The sequence below is a fragment of the Girardinichthys multiradiatus genome, chromosome 20, assembly GCF_021462225.1.
Source record: "Girardinichthys multiradiatus isolate DD_20200921_A chromosome 20, DD_fGirMul_XY1, whole genome shotgun sequence".
Classification (NCBI taxonomy): Eukaryota; Metazoa; Chordata; class Actinopteri; order Cyprinodontiformes; family Goodeidae; genus Girardinichthys; species Girardinichthys multiradiatus.
Genome location: NC_061812.1, coordinates 53,198,546 through 53,217,641, shown reverse-complemented (window position 1 = coordinate 53,217,641; position 19,096 = coordinate 53,198,546). Strand labels below are relative to the sequence as shown.

The window sequence follows — 19,096 nt, the reverse complement described above, 5'->3', positions numbered from 1 at the left end:
AGTTTTCCTGTAGCTACAGCCCAACCCAGCCCTGAACCAAACATCTCATAGGTGGGCCTTCTCTAACAGGCCCATGCCTGAAACCCAAAACCTACCCACACCAGCACCAGCACCAACACAGGCTTTAACCAAAGCAACTGGTCTTCATTTATGCTAGCAGCATGAATCCTTTCTCTCTCAGCTTGTATTCCTCAGGTAAAAAGTCAGTCAATAAAAATGGTTCAGAACCTGTCAGAAATCGCTCATCCAGCAAATGTTTTACTATAGCTAACAAATGACCCCAAAAATCAGCCCTTGCTGTTTTCACTTCATGTCTTCATCCTTTGTTTTACTGGAACTTAGGCGCCCACTTCTTTAATGCAGGCCCACACCATAACCCCCTCTTCACCAAACTTCACACCTGAAACAGTGCAGTCAGGTACGGATGGTTCTCCGGGTCAGCTGGATTGCTAGACAGAGAGGTATGGTTCATCAGTCCAGAGTCTTCACTGCTCTAGAGTCCAGTGCTTTACACCACTGTATCCAAAACTACTTGGTGATTAAATCTAAGATGAAGCTGGTTAGCTATGGAAACCCGTTTAATGAAGCCCTCCACTCCGCTGCACTGTTCTTGAGCTCACCTGATGGCCATGTGAGGTTCGGAGGTCTGTAGCTATTGACTCTGCAGAAAGGTGGTGACCCCTGAGCCCCCTGCACCTCAGTGTTTGCTGGCCCTTTGTAAGTTTACAGGGCCTACCACTTCGTTGCTGTCATTCCCAATCGGCCCTTTGTTATAATACCACTGACAGTTGATTGTGGAATATGTAGAAGTGAGGACAACTCATGACTAGACAATTGCATAAGTGGCATCTTATCGTGGTACCAAAATGGAATTCACTGAGCTCCTGAGAGTCATCTATTCTTTCACATGTTTGTAGAAGCAGTCTGCATGGTTCTGGCACTGGGCTTTATACACCTGTGACCATGGAAGGGACTGGAACACCTGCTGTGAAAACCTGCTGGCTTGTAACCAGAAATAACAGATAGTCGTTATGATACAGAAAGCATCTGTCTTTTTATATTTTTGTCTGAATATCATTTCACTCCTTGTGTATTGATGTGGTAAGCCAGGAATCTGAACCTTTAGATGTTTCTCTGCTTCAACACACCTGACTCAAATAATTAGCATTTTGTTCAGGGCACTGTAGAGCATGACTGTGATAATAAAATGGTACAACATGTCTTTTATTTTCCACTAGAGGGAGACAGAGACTTGAGAGAAACAGACCGAACCTTGTTCTTATGTTTGCTTCATTTCAGTTCAAGATGTGGCTGAAGATCTGAAGGCAGTTAGAGAAACCAATCAGAGTGAGGATGGAGACGGAGAAGATGAGAGCACATCAGTAAGCGACCCCATTGAGGAGCAGATGATGGAAACGGCTAAGGCCACCAAGGGGAAACAGGAAGTGGTGGCAGCCAAGCCTCAGAGACGAGCCAACACCCCTCCTCCACCAAGTCTTCCTGTCAAACTGCTCACCAGGCTGGGCAGCTTAGATGGTGAGTTAACCCTGACCATGAAGTGACCACAGACATGTAGTCTATCAAGAGTATCTGACTGCTTGCTTCTTCAGGTGCTCCTCCAGTACCAGTGAAAAAGTCTCCAGCCACTTTACCCAGGAACTTCACACTCCCTAAAGAACCTCATGGATCCCTGCTGAGAGGCAGGATCTCTACACCCACTGGATCTCCGCACCTCGGGGCCCTTCACCAAACACTGCCCCCCAGCTGCATAATTGAGGAACTGCATCGCGCCCTGGCCACCAAACATAGACAGGAGAGGTCAGTCTGCATGTGTAGCGTTTTCAACAGATGCATTTGTTTGCAAGGCATTTTATGTTGGTGTTGGAATTTAATCAGAGTTTGGCAAAGTTTTTCATTTTATCAATGAAAATTTTCAAAACACAGGGTCTTAAGTATTAATACACCCCTTGAACTTTTACAACCACATACCCCAGTGTAGTCATAACCTTAAAGCTGATGCAAAACAATGTTTTTCAATTTGTTTTACTAATAAAAGTCTGAAAAGTGTGTTCAGCCCCCGTGATTCAATGTTTTGTAGACCCAACATTCACAGTAATTACAGCTTCAGATCTTTTGGGGTATGTCTCTACCTGCTTTGCACATTTAGAGACAGAAATTTCTGCCCATTTTTCTTTGCAAAAGATTCTGGGTCAGGCTCAGGGTCAGTGACGAGCATCGGTAAACTCCAGTCTTGAAATGTTGGTTCTCCAACAGATTAACATGTAAAAAAAATTGACAACACCCCGGGACAGCCAGTGTGCTTTTTGAACATATTCAGACATATTTAATATCAGTTTTATCAAAACTGAAAAAATCGAATCATATAAATAACCATTTAAATTTCCCTGTACAATGTAATAAAAAAAAAATGTAACTTATAGTAAGGAATAAATTGGGACACTCACATTTATTCCTACTTATAAATTGCACCTGATGTGACACACAGGCCTATCACATCAGGTACACATGATGAGAACAGTATTACTCAGCATTTTTAAGGAGGTTTAAACTTCCCTGTTTAAGACCAAAAGGGCTTTCTCAGACCTTCAGACAGAAGATCTTAGCAGTTAAAGAATCAGCTGTTCGACTGTAAGGAAAATGCTCCACAGGTGCAGGATAACTGCCAGCATGCTGAGGTCTGACCATCCAAGAAAGTTAATCCTCAAAACAGACCGCAACATGCTGACAGAAGTCTCTAAAAACCCAAAGATTTCATCATAGGGACCAACAGCTAACCATGAATTATAGGTGTGTATGTGAGGGTGTTTGAGAAGAATTTGAGATCAGCTGTAAACAAAGAAAACTGGAGCTGAAGCAAAACTAGACCCTGCAATGTGGCTGTGAGAAGCAACTCACTGGAAGTGAGTTGCACAAACCTTTTCCTCCCATAAAAATGACACTTTTGTGTGGATCTTTGTTTATTGAGCAAAACAATTGTTTTGTGATTAAGTGCAATCAATCCCTTTCTTGTCCAGAGATAAAAAAATGAGACATCAGAATCTGGACATTTATTAATTAAGCATGTCATATTTCATCAAGTTGACAATGAAAGACCTGTCTTGTGACGTGATCCCAGTTTCCAGACGAAGGAAGCTCGCTGTTCTCCGAAACGCAGACTGGACGGCCGGCTGTCTCGGACATCCAGCACAGAGAAGGAGTCGCTTGGGGAGTCGGACAGCAAGAAGACATCTGATGAGAACAAGGAGAACTGTCGCCTGGATCAGTACATGAGCGACGAGGACAGCTGGAATGAGTCTGTGATCTCTGGTAGGTGTGCTTGCATCAGATTTGTGGCTTTACATCCAAACGCACCAACCTAACTAAATGTAGGCAACATGCCAGTGGATAATGAAGCAACATAATCTCTGCTGATGGCTGTTCCAGCCAGGGAATGACGGGGAGATTGGAAGCGAAGATGAACTGCAGTCTTGCTGGTGTAACTTCCAGCTGCCAAACAGCATCTGCTCTGGTGGCCTAATTCCTGGACATCTAACTGTGACTGGGTCAAAAACTGCTGGGCTGCAACTTTAGAACGGAAACAAACATACACAGCATTTGGTTGATGGGATCTAAATATCTAGTGGCTACAACGCCAATAATGCCAATCTGTGATGAATAATAATTAAAGTTATTATTGTTTTGGAACTTCAATATTTATGTTTCATATGTATGGTTTTGCCCTTGAAATTTAAAGGGTCTATAATTTGGACTGAAATATGCATTAACTAAAAAGTCAGGCAGGCTAATTTAGCTCCACATTGAATTTATTTAAGACTAAACACCACTTCTATATTTTTATTTGGATATTTATATTTGCAAGCTTGTTATCACAAGTAAAGAGTTGTTGAAATAGATTCAGAAATTATAAGTTAATATTCGCTCATCATGCCCATGAAGACCATACCAGTTTTTGGCTTTTCATGATTTAGATGAGCTATTCTTTTTCAGTTTTTACTGATTTAAAAAAAAAACATAAAAACAAATTTTAAAACTATAACTGGGTTAACAACAGTGAAGCACACTGCTGTTAACTGCATTTGCCTCCTTGGAAATTTCTTCAGTTTTTGCTTTTGCAAATAAATTTCAAAATCTGACAGAGATAACCTGAGTAAATACAAAAAGCACTTGATGATGATTTCATTGTTTACGTAAAAAAGGTTATCTAGACCAACATGACCCTATGTGAAAATATAATTTCTTTCTTGTTAAATCAACAAGTAATTGTAGCCACTTTAACAAATAATTTCAGTCATAAACCTACAAACTCCTGGCTGCCTCCTAGCTGCCTCTGAGCTAATGGTGGACAAGACAGATAGACAATAACAAAACAAACATTAAAAAAATGGATAGTGCGAGTATTTTGACAAATGAATAGCAGGAGTTATTGCCACAGTAATAATATCAAGTTTAAAAACAATAACAATCGAAGATTTAAAACACAAACACTGTTCAAAGGATTCCCGTTGTTGGTTTCTTAAGATAAAGTGGAAGGTTTTCAGTGAGACAAGCTCTGACACTTTCAGTTCATATCGAAGGAAATTCCAAGCATACGAGCCAGAGAAACAGAGACGTTTATTTCCTGTTTAAGTTCAAATGCAAGGAGAGAAATAAAAAATGTAGATAAGGCTCTCTTTGCTACAGAGTGCTGGCTTTGGGATTTTAAAGAGTTGGCAAGCTTGGGTATCTGCAGCAGTGAAGCAGTAAACATACTGAGTGATATAAATGGGTTTTACCAAGCACTTTACATCTGGTTACTGTGCTAAGACAAGACTGACCAGCAGCATGTTCATAAATTACATGAGTCTTGGCACAGCCACTGGTAATGTCAGGCAGTGATGGGTAGGCTAGGTAAAAATTTTACTCAAGGAAGAGTAAGACTACTTCAACAGTACTCAAGTAAAAGTAAAAAGTATGGTGCAGTAAAACTGCTCCTAAAAATATGTTTTTACTTAAAGTTATTTAAGTAAATGTAACTAGTTACTAGCCACCTCTGGTGCCTGATGTGTCTTTTTATCTGTCATCCACAGGCAAATAAAAATAACCTACTGGTGAGGACTCCTGCCCATTAAAATAGGCTGTCAAAACTGCCACTGTTTAGAATGACAAGTCATAGAACCAAAGGACCTGTGTCGTTCAACTACTTTACTTCTATTGGTGTGAGGTTTGTCAGAGCAGAGTCAGAAAGAGAGGAAAAGTGTGAGACTCATGACCGATGCATGAGAGTTGGCAACCCTGTAAGGTGATGCTATATTAAATAATAGAAACTGACCGATGGTCCCTGTTGTAATCCACTGCAGGTACAAACTGTCACAGAGAAAGGTCCAGGGGCAGACGGCTCCATTTGAGCACGAAGGGTTGGAAGGATGTGCACTTCCTTTAACCCTCTGTTTATTCATAAAGGAAGTAGCGGCTAACATGGCTAACCATTAAATAAGCCTTACATCTTACACTGTAAAAAAAATAAAAAACAGATCCTTGTGTACACTATAAAAAGTTTTTCAATGAATTGCTCCAAAGAAATATCGGTGCTAAAAATATGCAAGATAGAAACAAATGATTTGGTGTGATGTTCTAGATGACCCTGAACAACTGCTGGTGGCTACTTAGGGTTCTTTATATAGATACCATTACTATATGTGTTGTACAGTGACAGAACGGGGCTGCATTAGGCCAGGCTGAGCAGCCCCCAGAGCGCAGCGAGCTGCACCACTAGCAGTGCTAATTTTAATTTGGCCACAGCGCTCTGTGATGTCATCTGAGTCCCCTTTAAATCAGAGACAGAGTGGTAAATGTCCACAAAGACCAAGACAGAGAAGAAGCTAGTGATATCAGGCTCTCTGGAGGTTAGGACACAGGTTGAAAGACATTTTGTGACATAAACAAAGTAGCAGTGCTTATTAAGGAGGCATCTAACATTGTGGGAGGTTATGTGAGTTTATAAAGTGATAGTAATGAAACTGTTTGGTATCAGTTTTCTCTGACATCAGTTTTTACCACATTATGGTAAATAATAAAATTTGTGTCAACAAATGATACTCTTATTTACATATTTGCACAAGTGTATGTATAGTTTCTATGAATTCTTAAAAAATTAAACCAGCCAACTTAACATAGACAGGGTAAATAATTGCTAAATTATAATTTTACCCACTTTCACCTGTGACTCGGTTCAGTCCAACTCAACCTGTGTCCCTTCATCTCAACATGAACCTGTCCAGTGATACAACCATCAGGAGAAAAAGTAAATGATATTTTTAACTCACTCATTCAGTGTGAATCAATGGCAGAATTTGCACGCACAGGGCTGGACCTACTGGTGTAGCGTCCAGCAGCACACATGTGTCAGGCAGTCTGTGTCTGTTGCAACGAAGCTCGCATTCATAGATTAATATACCCAGTGAATGTTTTCTAGCTGAACCTTTCGTTTACTATTTAAATGGGCTTATTAAATCAGCACATATCTGAGATTTTTGCCCCTGATCCCAGTCTCAGTCACTAAAGAAGAGGCATTTTGGGTACTCAGTAGGAAAGAAGAAATGGTGACAGTGAAAGAGAAACTAGGAACAATTATTTAATCACAATCAGAATACCAGACTGACTCAGCACACCTAATGAAGACTCATGCAGTTTAATATTGTATTTTAAAATTTTACCCACTAGATGTCACTGGATCCAAACTGAACATTAGCTTTGAAATGGACTGCCAGATTTACAACCTATAATGATCATCACTTACTGCTTTGCATATGCATTTGTGTACAAACCATTATTAATTAAAACCTTGTTCATTCATTTGACTGACATACGGCTCTGGTCAGAGGTTCACAAACACTCATCATAGCTATGAATTTCACATTCCTTTTGGGTCTTTAACGTTGATTTTGCATCGCTATGTCCAGAGTAAAATGGTTAAGTAACTTTTTTTTTTTTAAACGCATTTCATAGAGCAGGTGCCCCATTTATACACAGAGGCCAATAAACCAGCTGTTTAGGGTCTGATCCATTACTTTGGGACCTTTGCTGTATGTCTTCCCCCAAATCCATTTCCTGTTTGGTTTTTCTGTGTAAAAACCAGTAATTCAACAAAAAAATCATAAATAAACTAAGTAAATAAAATAGATGTTATTGTGGATTTTCTCTAATCCACACAGTCAAAATTACTCATACAGGTTAAAACACCCCCCCGCCAGTAATCACCGAAATGTCCCTTGGCAAGTTGCACCTTGACCGCTCACCTTTTGCTTCTGACCTGATATTTGACCAGTCATCTCGGCAGGATGGAAATTGGTTGTTTTTTTGGCACAGCTCTGCCTTGGAGGCATCATTTTTCCAAAAGTGTTGATGTCAGTGCATTGGGGAAGCCATTCGGGAAGCTTTTAAAAATCAATCAGTCCAAATTTCACCCACCTGACCCAAACTACCACCTTAAGACTAAAGCACCTGGTTGTGATGTTCAGGAACAACCCAAAAAGGTACAAGGTCAAAGCCTGCCATGATCTAGGAGAGGCTGGGACACCAGTGCCACTGATATATATATGTGTTGTTTTGAAATAATGATTTCATTTGTTAGATGGAAAAAGCTATCTAAACCAGCGTAGCCCACTTTTAATAGGTAACTTCCCCCTAAACCTAATAACTGCCTGGCAACAACTGGCATCAAGCATTTGCAATAACTGGCAGTTGAAGAATTTGACCCATTATTCTACTTCAAAAACAGCAGATTAAATGGGTTTTCTTATCTACAAGCCAATATTGAAATTCCGCTGGGTTTTAGTGGGTTTTTAGTGTGCAACTTAAACTTGTCCACAGAAAGCATGACAAACCTGCTCAGGTTTAATCAGTCTGTCTAAAAACTGTCCAATAGCCCTTCAGTTTACTGCAGACTGTAAAAGGTGGGTCCACACGGGCAGCAGCTCATCCACCATCAGATAATGTCATCACTAAGAACTTTACTACATGTGCCTGGATGTTTCCTCTTAGAACTGAAATGTTACTTCAGGTTGGACTTTTCAAGGTGAAAATTATTTTTTTTGTTTTTGTTTTTACGGAAACATATAGTTATAGAGACCTTTTTAAATATAGTCTATTTTTCTTTGAACAATTTAAATGTTAGCTAGTTTACTTTGTAATGCATGGAGTTAGGAAAAATAATAAAGCAGATGGAATTTGGGATAAGAAACTAGGGATTTAATGTGGCATTTACACAAAAAACCATCCTGCTCTGTTCCATTCAATGACTGAGCATAGATGACAAGATGTCATCATGACAATATTTGAATAAATGCAAGAGTATGTTAGAAAGACCGAATATCAAACATAAGGGAACTAATGTTATTTGTACTGTAGGTCATAGTGTATAATGGCAGCATGGGGGAGAATGTTACTCAGTCCAGTTTCTACTGTCTAGAATCAACATTACATCCATCAGTCCTGAACCTTTTCTTTCACATTTGTTGGTAAAAGATGATTCCCTTTTACATGGGTGTTCATTATATCTGCACTGCTCTGATTTTGCAGAGCTGAAAATATGTTGTGCTGCATTTAAACACAGTTGGACATACTTTACTATGTTGAGTTTTTTATTCAAAGTTTCTAGCTGAGGTGGCAAGGTATTCCTTTAAGCTGGAGGTTTCCACCTAATGCCTTCCCTGTAAATCTGAACCATGATGGCAGCTTGAACACTACCAGCCCCTTACCCAAGCTCGTGCTCCACTTCAACAGGAACGCTCCCACGTAGGATGAGGAAAGAGCTACTAGCGGTGAAGCTTCGGAACAGGCCCAGTAAACAGGAGCTGGAGGACCGCAACATCTTCCCAGTCCGCAGCGACCAAGAGCGCCAGGAAATCCGCCAGCAGATAGAGATGAAGCTGGCCAAGTGAGTCGCTGTGTGTGGACCCAGATCAGCATACCATCAGCTTCCCCCGTCAGACCCTCAACCCTCTCATCACACGCTACCTCATGTATGTCTGTTCATTTCACATGACATCACTGTTTGTCTACATTTTACCTGCTTTTGTCTTCCACCTAATGTACTCCTAATACAGGTCCTTCTCAAAATATGAGCATATTGTGATAAAGTTAATTATTTTCCATAATGTAATGATGAAAATGTAACATTCATATATTTTAGATTCATTGCACACTAACTGAAATATTTCAGGTCTTTTATTGTCTTAATACGGATGATTTTGGCATACAGCTCATGAAAACCCAAAATTCCTATCTCACAAAATTAGCATATCATTAAAAGGGTCTCTAAACGAGCCATGAACCTAATCATCTGAATCAACGAGTTAACTCTAAACACCTGCAAAAGATTCCTGAGGCCTTTAAAACTCCCAGCCTGGTTCATCACTCAAAACCCCAATCATGGGTAAGACTGCCGACCTGACTGCTGTCCAGAAGGCCACTATTGACACCCTCAAGCAAGAGGGTAAGACACAGAAAGACATTTCTGAACGAATAGGCTGTTCCCAGAGTGCTGTATCAAGGCACCTCAGTGGGAAGTCTGTGGGAAGGAAAAAGTGTGGCAGAAAACGCTGCACAACGAGAAGAGGTGACCGGACCCTGAGGAAGATTGTGGAGAAGGGCCGATTCCAGACCTTGGGGGACCTGCGGAAGCAGTGGACTGAGTCTGGAGTAGAAACATCCAGAGCCACCGTGCACAGGCATGTGCAGGAAATGGGCTACAGGTGCCGCATTCCCCAGGTCAAGCCACTTTTGAACCAGAAACAGCGGCAGAAGCGCCTGACCTGGGCTACAGAGAAGCAGCACTGGACTGTTGCTCAGTGGTCCAAAGTACTTTTTTCGGATGAAAGCAAATTCTGCATGTCATTCGGAAATCAAGGTGCCAGAGTCTGGAGGAAGACTGGGGAGAAGGAAATGCCAAAATGCCAGAAGTCCAGTGTCAAGTACCCACAGTCAGTGATGGTCTGGGGTGCCGTGTCAGCTGCTGGTGTTGGTCCACTGTGTTTTATCAAGGGCAGGGTCAATGCAGCTAGCTATCAGGAGATTTTGGAGCACTTCATGCTTCCATCTGCTGAAAAGCTTTATGGAGATGAAGATTTCATTTTTCAGCACGACCTGGCACCTGCTCACAGTGCCAAAACCACTGGTAAATGGTTTACTGACCATGGTATCACTGTGCTCAATTGGCCTGCCAACTCTCCTGACCTGAACCCCATAGAGAATCTGTGGGATATTGTGAAGAGAACGTTGAGAGACTCAAGACCCAACACTCTGGATGAGCTAAAGGCCGCTATCGAAGCATCCTGGGCCTCCATAAGACCTCAGCAGTGCCACAGGCTGATTGCCTCCATGCCACGCCGCATTGAAGCAGTCATTTCTGCCAAAGGATTCCTGACCAAGTATTGAGTGCATAACTGTACATGATTATTTGAAGGTTGACGTTTTTTGTATTAAAAACACTTTTCTTTTATTGGTCGGATGAAATATGGTAATTTTGTGAGATAGGAATTTTGGGTTTTCATGAGCTGTATGCCACAATCATCCGTATTAAGACAATAAAAGACCTGAAATATTTCAGTTAGTGTGCAATGAATCTAAAATATATGAATGTTAAATTTTCATCATGACATTATGGAAAATAATAAACTTTATCACAATATGCTAATATTTTGAGAAGGACCTGTATACCCATAAAAAACACTCAGAGCTATGCATGTGGATAAGATTTGTTTTCTTAAATAAGCACAACTACCTTTTTATTAATCCTCAACAATAGGGCTTTATGACAATATAATATTGCAATTTAATTACATTAAGTCACAATTCTATTTAAAATTTACTTAAAGAAAAAACCATAACGAAGCATGTAGGCCATGTTTGTGCTGGAAAACCACAGCACCAGTAACCAAGGAAAAGGTTCTAGGCGAAATTATTCTCCCATTTATCTCATCACTAATTATAAATGTGTGAAAATGGATTTATGGAGACAATATGTAAACATTTTACACCAGTCTATTAAGTAAACCACAGTGCTGGATCACAGATGGAGCCTAAACCCAACCTAATTTTGCTGAATACGGTAGTTGGAAAACTCTGACTGTTAGTGTAGTTTTGAAAAAAACAAAACTAAATACTACCAATAATACAACAGCTTATATCAGCGTGAACTTGATGTTTGTGGAGAAATGTTGGCCCTACGCTTCTTATCTACACTGATTCCATTCAAACATGATTCTTTTCTTCTGTTTACCATATTATTGTGGATTTGCTGCTGTTTCTGAGCTCATTGTTATTTTGCTGAGCCGGTTTAAACCTAACTTCAGCTTTCAGCCAGATGGCCTCACATTTGGTTCTGACATTCTTCAGTTTACAGAGGATTTCAAGGCTGCTTTAGTGATAGCAAAGTCCATGGAGACTGTAGATGCAAAATGAGCCCCAGTCATCACCCATCCACCACTGTGCTTAAAGTTGTAAAGGTGTCTTTTATTCAGATTTAATTTTGCAAAGTAGCACAAAATGGCTGGAGAGACTTTTTATGGATTTTTTATGGAAACAATTAAAAGGTGAAAAATGTAAGAAAAAAAATTGTAATAATGTACTGAAGTAAAAGTACAGTTACTGTGGCAAAGTTTTACTCAAGTAAAAGTAAAACGTAATTCATCTAATCACATGCTCGTCTGGTATTAGGCCAAAAAGAGCTTAAAGTAGCAGATGTAGACGTAGGACTCCCCAGTGTTAGCTGGCTGCTAACAGCAGCGCTGAGCGTCATACTCTTCAAAAATAAGTCACGACTCTTAAAAAAATCTGCATCATTTAGCATCATCCTGTGCAAGATTTGTCTCCATCTTTTTCTGCATTTATTTACACTGTAATGAAGGTGACTTAAGAAAAAAACATACTTAAGTAAAAGCACAGATTAAAAAAAACTACTTATAAAAGTAAAAATACGCAAAACTTATATTTAATCTCAGCAAGGCGAGTAATTGCTTACGTTCTACTTCCACAGTCGATTACTGTTCAGCCGGTTTTCAACTGTATTATTAGGAACTTTATGATAATTGAGGCCTATTGAGCCAGTTGTCTGCATTGTCAATCATGCAAACTTGCTTTTTTCTATGAGAGTTTGAACATTGATAATTTCAGGAAGGTGATCTAAATCAGGTCTGCAGAGAGGATCATCAGGGCTGACCTTCGCTCCATCCTGGACTTGTACAGGAAAAGGGCATTTAACATCTCTGCAGACCCCAAACATCCTGGACACAAACTGTTTAGACTTTTACCTCCAGGTAAACCACCTGGCACTGAGGCGCTTTCTTTTCCCAGACTGTCTCTCTGATGAACACCTTACAGCCTGAGTAGTCAGCTACTCCACTGTGAACCATCATAAGCATGCACTATCACAGCCTGCCTGAAGCCCAGCTCAAATTCCTTATTTGTTCACTCAGTCTTGGTCAATAAAGCTGATTCTGGTTCTGAAAACAGTAGGCCAAGAATCTGATCAGATGTACTAGGTTTAGGTTGCTGATGTAATCTATTCCAGCTTCTTACAAGAATAGTTCAACCTCATCAGTTTTCATTCATGTAATACAGACACCATGTTTGGTCACCTTTGAGCTATGTGCAGTGCAGCTGACAGGTTTAATTTGACAAAGATTTAGTTGTTACTAATCTTAAGCACCTTTCTGTAAATGTTATCCATTCTACGACTAGCCTCTCTGTGTTCTCTCCTGCTGTGGGTTAATTCCTGGACTGAGGACGAGGTGGAACATCGTAATCGGATTTGTTGTTGTGTCGGGCAGTATGCTCTCATTTTTTGGAAAATAATGCAGAGGCTGGCTGTGCTGGATGCCTTCAGGGTCAGAGCAGAAGGTTTATAGTTGGAACATCAGGATTTATGGTTGAAATCAACTTCATAATAGTTATCAGTCTTACATAAAAGGCGAATAGGTGTGTGTGCTGAACAGTAAAAGAGTAAAAACATTGCCTTTGCAGCTCTTACCTTTGTCAAGGCTTTACGTGTTCTATAGTTGGTCTTTCTCTTTGTTAACACAAGCAGCTTTGAGCTGTGCTTCTTAACTCGATGCTCACTGAATCTGCTGAGTTTTAATTGGAGCTTGACATTCTCCAATGGTTGAAACAAAAGCTGCTTTTTTCAGAGAGACTAACTCTGTTGCCAGGTGAACATACAGAAGTAATCAGTGCGATCTGGGTTTTGTCTGGTAGTACCAGTACAAAGACGGATATTGTCTACAATAATTAAGCACGGGCCGGTTTGAGATTTTAATGTAATGATATCCTTGAGTTGGTGAAAACACCAAGGTTTTACTATATTTACACAAAAATCATAATCCAAATACCTATAAAATGATTGAATCAGTCTTAAAGATGAGAAGCAACATTTATTCCTACTGCTGCAAAAATAAAATACAATAAATGATTACAGATAAAAGTCAGATTTATTCTTGTTTTGATACTAAAACTTAAGCAAAAAAAGATCAGTGAGTGTTAAAGTGATTTTGGTGCAAAATATTCTTCCTTTTTTTTGCCGTTATGCTGTTTAATGAGCAGCACTGGGAGTCTAAGGAGCTGCTGTTAGCTAGTTAATCAGTCGGGTCCACTCAGACAGAGCCTGCAGTCAGCTACAGACAGACATGCTGTTTTAAACACTGCTACATTAATAGCAGGGATTTTCTGTCAAAGAGATCCAAGTTTTTCTCAGTGCTAGTGCTAGAGCCATGCTGGATGTGAAAAAACACTTGTTTTCCACCACCATCGAGCCAAGGCAGATCCTATACATCTTATTCATTTATTGCTTGATCCTCCCAGTTTGATTCAGTGTTTTTGTGAAGGATCGTAGTGCATGGAGACATTTTAACCACACAACAATATTCTCTATTCCAGTATCCCAGCAATCAGATGCTCTAATATCACCACCTTTGTTTATTATTATGGCTGTTTTAAACAACCAGTGGTGGTTGAGAGCGCTTCGTGATCTCTGATCCTTACCAGCAGCTGGAAAACGTGATTTAAACAGCTTTTAGAGCACGTTTTATTAGCACGACCTAGAGATATTAAAAGATTAACTCTGGTAAAGGACTGAGTTGAAAATGACTTTCATGGATTAAAGGTGAAATAATCAGCTATAAGCAGAGCATTGACCTACTTCAAAACCATGATGGTGATTTCAAGTACAAGAAGATAGGACACAATAAGCCTTGGTTATTCTGGTGCTAATCAAAAATGTTATTGTTGTTGGGCTGCAGGTATTTTATGTCTAAACTAAACTAAACTTCAGAGTTTAATAGGCAGTGCTTGTTGGGATCATTGTCAGCAGTTTCCAATAATCTTGACTCTAGCTCCTGACGAAAGCGCTTCTTTATTCTGGCCCAGCAGTCAACTGGTGCTAGGATAGCACAGGATCTCCATGCTAGAGCCATAGTTTGAGTGGTAGAAACACAGAACTGCTGCATGGTCAGCACTAGCATCAGTTAAGAACTGGAACCAGCGGAGCTAAAGTGTACTTGCCTTCTTTTATCCTGCTGGCTGGCAGTGCACAGCAGCAGTCGAGGAAGGGGCAGTGCTACATTAATATCAGCTGGAGCAAACCATGTGCACTTTAACACTTTCTCTGGATTTTAAACAGCAGGATTCGTTTGACAAAATATTTTTGCGGTTTGGAATATGTAACTTTTTAAAACCTTGGACTTAAAACCCTGATTCTGTATGCATCAAAACCCTTAATGAAGTGCTACAATTTAAAACTTCTTTCATGATGTTTAACACTGATGTTGTTAACAGTGAGGTTGTTCACCGACTGTGATGATTCTTGTTGCCAGGCACAGTTTGATTCTGTTCTGCTCATACACAAAGCTATTTACAGAAGCTGAATATGTAGAAGATCTGCTCCTAAACTAGCTCCACTGAACAAAAAGCATCTCTCTGTGCTGACGCAGCCGGCCCGCATCTAAATGAGTCTTTAAATTGCAGCTGGAAAAAACAATTTTCTGTTTTTAACTATTACTGTTGGCTTTGTGCTTAATTATGTGGAGAAAATGTGGTGCAGTGAGTGTGTGGTAATTGTTGGACAGCAGAGGACATATAGAAGACAGGATAACCTGGTGTCTGGCTAACATCACAAAAACAACAGGTTGAGGAAGAAATCATCCTCTCTAGTGAGGTGTGCCTTATAAATTGTCTAAATCAATGTTGAATTTTTGTGGTTGCTGGTTGTTACAATTAAGAATATAAACCATATGTTTGTGGAACGTCCCTGTAGATGCATGTATATATTAAACGGGGATCCTTCTGCTGTCTTTTATAATCAGCAGCATCATTTATTTCATTTAGGAACACCAGTCTGTGATTCTTCCAGTCTTAGAGACCTTGGAGTGCTCTGTTAAATAAAATATTACCAAAAAGTTAAACATATTTACTTGATGGGCAGGAACTGCTCCTGTATGTCTTTAATGCTGTCTGCTTTGTGAATGTAGAGCAGAAAAAGGCTAATAGCAGAAATAAAGCTATTGCACACATAGGGGAGATTCTACTGCTTCATGGGTTCCCTCCTGAATGTGAATGATCTAAATTGGTGACCTCTTGTTTTGTGTAACGTTCAGCTCAGCCAGATCTAACTGTCCTCTAAACTAAAACAGAAGCTTTCTTTCAATAATCGGTTCCAAAAAGGCTGTTGATAGCAGATAGAGATGTTCCACTGAGACTGCTGATTGAATGTTATCGAAGTCCACCACCACACACTAGTTTCAAAGGTTAAAGAAACAGCATTTCTTTCCACTTATCAGCCAAGTTAGAAGACATACGTTGGAAGCTGATGTCAGGACCGCCATCCATATGCATCACAGGAAGATCTTCAAACAGAAGAGGAGAAGAGCTGATTTTAGAAAGAGTGATCAACTTTTTCACACTGGTGATAAAAATGACTGAGTCTTGGTAAAACGTAACGCCTGATTGTTCCCTGTCCTGAGCACAGCACACAACTGTCCCACAGATGGATCTGGGATAAGTTCATAAATGAGTAAGGTCTAAGGAGTAAACCAGCAACAAGACTTTAAAAGCTTCAAATGCTGCATGTCTTCAGCGGCCTGCCGTCACATGTCCAACACTCAGTTGGAGAAGGGAGCGCCTTAGTGCTTTGTGGGTGTTTCTGCAGTTTAGTTAAGAATGATTGCAAAGGTGAAGCCGTCTCTGTCTTTTGGTGACCTCGAAAAGGTCAACCATGCCTTCATTTCATTGCGTTTGGACTGTCTTTATGTTGGCATTGGAGATTGGCCCACTGGACATGGTCCAAAATGCTGCAGCTCAACCTTTGCCTGGCACAGGAAGCAAGACCACATTTCTCTCATGCTGGCTTCTTTGTACTGGCTGCCTGTGTGTTTTAGAATTGATCTTAAAATCATATTGTTTGATTTTAAATCTTTAAATGAACTGGTGCCCAGTTACTTCACTGATCTTTTAATTATACATACTCTAGCTAGATCATCTTGTTGTTCCCAGATCCTGGCTGAAACTGTGGAATAGAATGCCCATGCATATTAGAACCTCTCCTATATCAGATATCTTTAAAACTCGTTTAAAAAGCCCCTTTTTATTCAGAGGCTTTTAAACTTGTCTGAAATGATGTCTTTTCTGTGTGTGATGTCATTTGTCTTTTGATATTCTACTAGTTGTCCAGCACTCTGGTCAGCTCGTAAATAACCGTGAGGGAGAATTACAATCCCAGTGCCAATGATTTGCAAATCCTGTTCAACATATATCAGAATCAGAATCAGAAAAGCTTTATTGCCAAGTACGTTTTTGGACATACAAGGAATTTGTTTTGGCGTAGTCGGTGCAATACAATACAAATGAAACAGTATAAATATATCTACAATATAATATAAATATATGTGCACAGTTTTAAGTGAGTGAGAGTAAATATAGAGCAGTATAAGATGCAAGAGCAATACAACAGTGCAGGTGATCATTGTGCAAATAAAGCAGGAGTCCAAGCTGAACGTTAATGTAACGCATAGAGTTACAGGTTACAGGTGTCCTGTCAGCAAAAAAGGGGGGTGTGGGGGAAAGGGAGAATGTCAGGGTGGTTTCTGGGCTTTGTTAACCAGGCTGGTGGCAGATGGGAAAAAACTGTTTTCAATGCAATTGAACACAATACAAAGACAAGATACTTGATATGTTCAAACTGATAAACTTTATTGTTTGTGTTTTTTTTTTATTTTTTATATTCTCTCATTTTGAATTTTATGCTGGCAACACATTCCAAAAAAGCTGCGACAGGGTCATTTAATTCAATTCAGTTATTTATACAGCGCCAATTCACAACAATGTTGTCTCAAGGCATTTTACAAAGTCAATTCAATCAAATTATACAGATTTCAAGTCAGGTACAAGTCAGGTCAATCTGGACTGCAGGCAGTCTAGTACCAGCACTCTTTCACTATGAAGCCACGCTGCTGTAAAATGGCAGAATGTGGCTTGGAGACCACAGCACACTTTTCCACTTTGTGTCAGTCAATCTTAGATGAGCTCAGGCTCATAGAAGCCGGCGGCGTTTCTGGGTGTTGATACATAACTTTCGCTTTACATGGTAACGTTTTAACTTGGACTTGTACATGTAGTGACAAAATGTGTTAACTGACAATAAGTTTCTAAAGTGTTCCTGAGCCCATGTGATAATATCCGTTACAGAATGTCGATTTTTAATACAGGGATCGAAGGTCATAGGCATTTTTCCAGATTCTCTGAATCTTATGATAATATTATGGACTGTAGGTGATGAAAACCCTAAATTCTTTACAATCGTACATTTAGAAACGTTGTTCATAAACTCTTAGACTATTTTTATGTGTTGTGAATTGGTGCAATATAAATAAAACTGAATTGAATTGAATTTTCTCTTGCAGTTGTTCACAAAGTGGTGAACCTCGCCCATCCTTGCTTGTGAACAACTGAGCCTTTTGTAATATAATAATAATAATATAATAATAATCATCTTTATTGGTCATTGCACATGCACATTTCAACAAAATTTGTCCTCTGCATTTAACCCATCCCTTACAGGGAGCAGTGGGGATGCTTTTATACCCAATCCTGACACTCATCTGATTCCAATTAACCTGTTCACCTGTTCATTTTTGAGCATTCCTCAACTTTCCCAGTCTTTTGTTGCCCCTTTTCCAGCTTTTTTGGGACATTTTTGCAAGAATCAAATTCAAAATACACTCACCAGCCACTTTATTAGGTACACCTTGCTAGTACCGTGTTGGACCCCCTTTCGCCTTCAGAACTGCCTTAATCCTTGGTGGCATAGATTCAACAAGGTACTGAAAACATTCCTCAGAGAGTTTGGTCCATATTGACATGATAGCATCACACAGATGCTGCAGATTTGTCAGCTGCATCCATGATGTGAATCTCCCGTTCCACCACATCCCAAAACTCCTCTATTGGATTGAGATCTGGTGACTGTGAAGGTCATTTGAGTCCAGTGAACTCATTGTCATGTTCAATTCGTGCTTTATGACATGGTGCGTTATCCTGCTGGACGTAACCATCAGAAGATGGGTACACTGTGGTCATAAAGGGATGGACATGGTCAGCAACAATACTCAGGTAGGCTGTGGTGTTGACATGATGCTCAATTAGTACTAAGGGGCCCAAAGTGTGCCAAGAAAATATCCCCCACACCATTACACCACCACCACCAGCCTGAACCATTGATACAAGGCAGGATGGATCCATGCTTTCATGTTGATGCCAAATTCTGACCCGACCATCAGAATGTCGCAGCAGAAATCAAGACTCATCAGACCAGGCAACGTTTTTCCAATCTTCTGTTGTCCAATTTTGGTGAGACTGTCTGAATTGTAGCCTAAGTGTCCTGTTCTTAGCTGACAGGAGTGGCACCTGGTGTGGTCTTCTGCTGCTGTAGCCCATCCACCTCAAGGTTCGACGTGTTGTTCAGAGATGCTCTTCTGCATGCCTTGGTTGTAACAAGTGGTTATTTGAGTTACTGTTGCCTTTATATCAGCTCAAACCAGTCTGGCCATTTTCC

General features: G+C 40.1%; 1 protein-coding gene across 4 annotated transcripts in view; it reads left to right on the top strand.

Moving 5' to 3' along the window:
• The window catches only part of phactr3b (phosphatase and actin regulator 3b), a 74,524-nt gene that overhangs the window by 36,235 nt on the left and 19,193 nt on the right, over positions 1-19,096 (top strand). For all 4 annotated transcript variants that reach the window (XM_047347310.1, XM_047347311.1, XM_047347313.1 and 1 more), the window contains 4 exons: positions 1,300-1,536; positions 1,611-1,818; positions 3,137-3,327; positions 8,782-8,935. In XM_047347310.1, the coding sequence (XP_047203266.1) occupies positions 1,300-1,536; positions 1,611-1,818; positions 3,137-3,327; positions 8,782-8,935 (790 nt within the window). The remainder of the gene's footprint in view (positions 1-1,299; positions 1,537-1,610; positions 1,819-3,136; positions 3,328-8,781; positions 8,936-19,096) is intronic.